General features: G+C 48.1%; 1 protein-coding gene across 2 annotated transcripts in view; it reads right to left on the bottom strand.

Annotated features, from left to right (window-relative positions):
* Positions 1-3,361, bottom strand: part of RERE (arginine-glutamic acid dipeptide repeats) — a 136,978-nt gene that overhangs the window by 118,602 nt on the left and 15,015 nt on the right. For both annotated transcript variants that reach the window (XM_015648368.3, XM_015648367.3), the window contains exon 2: positions 36-506. In XM_015648368.3, coding sequence (XP_015503854.1) covers positions 36-360 — 325 coding nt within the window. In that variant the 5' untranslated portion in view covers positions 361-506. The remainder of the gene's footprint in view (positions 1-35; positions 507-3,361) is intronic.

The following is a 3,361-nucleotide window of genomic DNA, read 5'->3' on the forward strand; positions in this document are numbered from 1 at the left end:
CAGTTTCTCACACCAAATCAGAGTGAGTTTCTTACCTCCAGGCCTGTACACGACGTCGTCCTCGGTGATGAAGGACGTTATCTCGCCGTTGTCGGTTCTCTCGTAGCGGGACTTCTTCTTGGGGGGTTTCTTTTTGCTCTTCTTGGTGGACTCCTCGGTGGTGGCACTGTTGTTGTCATTGTCCTCGTCCTCGCTGTGGTCGCTCTCCGCGTAGTTCTTGGCGCCTCCCTCCAAGGTGCAGCTGCGCCGGGGCCGCGAGTTCTCGCTCTCCCTCGCCTTGTCCCGCTTGTCCCGCTCCTTGTCCCGGTCCCGGTCCCTGTCCTTCTCTTTGTCTTTGTCTTTCTCCTTGTCTGCTGTCATGATTCGCCACGTGCCTTCTTCTGTCCTCTCACGGCTGGGCCTCCGTGAAAGGTAGACAGTGAGCCTGGGCTTCAGTCTTCTGAATTTCTCACTCAAAGCCAGGAAAAATTCAACCACTCCAACAACCCCAGCGTTTTAAAAAGGTTCTTGAAGAGGTGAGGGGAGAGAAAGAGGGAAAAAGCCCATGTTAGTATTCCAAATTCCTTCAATTCCTGAAGATAAAAATTAAAACCCGATAAAATCCGACATCCTAAAGCAATTCAGGAAAGCACAAACAGTAAAATACAAAGCAGCCTTTTGAAAGCTTCACAGAAATGTAACTTCAGTGTCTATAAGTGTTTGAAGCTACCTCCATCCTCAAAAAAGATCCCTCAGCTCCTTAAAAAAATTCTTCATTTCCCTGCAGACACACAATAACTTCTTGGATGGGGAGTGCTCACTGAGAACAGGTGTCCTTTACACCTGCAGCTAACAGGGAGGGCAGAAAACAAACCCCATAAAACATTTAAGAAAGGACAAGGGCAAAGAGGAAAAGTCTCCAGCTTTTAGCTGGAAGCAAATGAGGGAGCTCAGCAAATGGCTGTATTGTTTTACATCTCACCACCACTCACAAACCATGCCCTACAAAGCTGGTACAGGGTAAGGGATGCCATCTGCCACTTCCAGGGCAATCTGTTAGCAAGTCCTGCCCCTACCCTGCTTTTCCAAAAATAGAGCTAACCTGTAATCCACAGATTACAGGAATTAATTAATTGAAACCAAACCAAACCACAGTAGTTACCACTGCACTAATGAAATCTGCTTTTTCCATAAAAACTGGACTTTCCATGAAAGGAGGATATTTCAAAAAGGAGGCATTCAACTCACAAAGATAAATTATCCTTTTTTCCCCCCCCACAATTCACCAATAATGCTGAATCTGCCCACATCCAATTCCTAAGTTTCCAGGAAGCTGCTACGTGGTGCAACTCAAAATTAGCCCACGGTGTAGAATGTCTCCAAGGCAGGGACCCGAGAGCATTGATTGCTCATGCATTAAGCTTTTGAAACCACATCAGAGAAGGAAAAAGGCTGGTTTATTTTTGAGGAGTCAGCTGAGGAGTCCCTGATCCCGTGCACTGGAAATTCCTTCAGCCCCACACAAAGCTCAGCCCTCAATATTGCTGTGGCTGTGGCAGCAGGGAGCAGCAGAAGAGACAAATTGCTGTTTGTGCACAGCTGAGGCTGTGCTGGGCTCTCCCAGGCAGGGAGGTGATGCTGTGTGCCCTTCCCAAGCTGCCAGGACCCTCAGGGGATGTGATGGGGCTGCACTGAACACCACAGCGAAGCTGGCAGCTGCCAGGGGCTGCTCAGAGCTCCAAGGGATTCTTACCAATGATTCTTACATTTCCAGAGGTGAGGGAATTCCCCAGCAGCAAAACTTGGGGTTTTTATTGCTGTCCTCTAGCACAGCTGCAGCACCAGCACCTTCCTGTGACTGACAAGTGCAAAATGTCCATTCTTTTTTGTCTTTACATTGTTTCCAATTTAAAAAATCCCCATCAGTCACCATTTCATTATTGAGGATGGGCAGTAAATGACAGAAAGAGCAGGTTTGAAACCTGGCCAGCTTCAGGGCTTCTCCTTGAGACCTCAAGATGAAAAGCTAAGAAGGTGCCAACCACCCCACACCTCTAAACTTAAAGACAAAATGATTTTAAAGTTCCTGTCTTAAGGACAAATAATAAAGTTGATTAGTAACCGACAGATGATGGATCCATATTTATTCTACCTCCATCTGAAACACTCCGAGCTCCACCTTTTATTGTCCAAGTCTCAAGGAGCCAGAGCTGTGCAAACATTTCTGAGAAAGCCACAATTCCAGTGCAGGCTGCTCCCTGCTAAACTTCCATTTGAAAGCAGAGCTCAGGTGAAGCACTCAGCCTGTGCTGGGGCCACATCAAACACACAGCCTCACCCCAAAGCAGCTGCCCTGGCCCTGCTGTGCCCTGCCCATCCTGCCAGGAGCAGCCAGGGCTGGCTGCAGTGCTGGAAACCCTGCAGGACCCTGCAGGGCTAAATCCTCGCTGCTCCCTCAGATTAGATCCAAACAAAGTACTTCAGTGTTTTTATTACAAGTCCAATTATTAGGGGGATTTTTTTCCCTGGGTTTATCTTCTTTGCACAACACCGTTCTGCATAGAGGGGTAACACTGAATAAACAAACACCACGTTCAGATTATTTCATTTACTGGAGGGCTGTGCAAGAATCAGTGTGTGCCACACTTTGCTCTGTTCAGCTGTGAAATTTCCACTCAAATGGCCACTTTCCTCCCAGCTCCCATTTCAGGGGATCCAATAAAAAAATAATTTTCACAGCCATTGCTTTCTTACTTAAATATATCACATTTCCAAGACTATTTCAGTCTGAATACTCAACTTCAAAGATTTTGCAGGATTAAACCAACATCCATGAAGCACTGAGTACTCCTGTCTAAGAATAAAGCAGCTCCACAACGTTCAGAGTAGCTGTAACAGGAAAAAAACCACATCTCACACGTTCTTTCTTCACCCACCACGGAAGCTGCTACAAATTCAGTGTGCAGCCTGTTCACTCTTCACCAACACGTGAGCCCTGTGAAAACTCATCTGCTGACTCAACATCACTCACCAGTCACAGCTGCTGAGTGGGCTCAGCGCTTGGGCAGCTCTCTGGGCGATTATGAATGAACACAGCACCCAAAAACCTCCCCCAGGGAACCTGGGGAGCCTTTGCTCTGCCCCCTGAAGTGATCACACAGAGCCTGCAGCAGGGAGGGCTCACTGCAAACCTGGAGTGGTTCTGCTGAGCTCCCTGCCCTGGGTTTCTGCTCCTCCTTCAGTCTGCACCAAACCCCAGCAAAGCAGCTGCTTCTGTCATTCTGCAGCACAAACACGGGCTGGAACTGCCTTCCACAGGAGATCTCTGCTCCTTCCACAGGAGATCTCTGCTCCTTCCACAGGAGATCTCTGCTCCTTCCAC

The sequence above is a fragment of the Parus major genome, chromosome 21 (genome assembly GCF_001522545.3).
Source record: "Parus major isolate Abel chromosome 21, Parus_major1.1, whole genome shotgun sequence".
NCBI classification, from domain to species: domain Eukaryota; kingdom Metazoa; phylum Chordata; class Aves; order Passeriformes; family Paridae; genus Parus; species Parus major.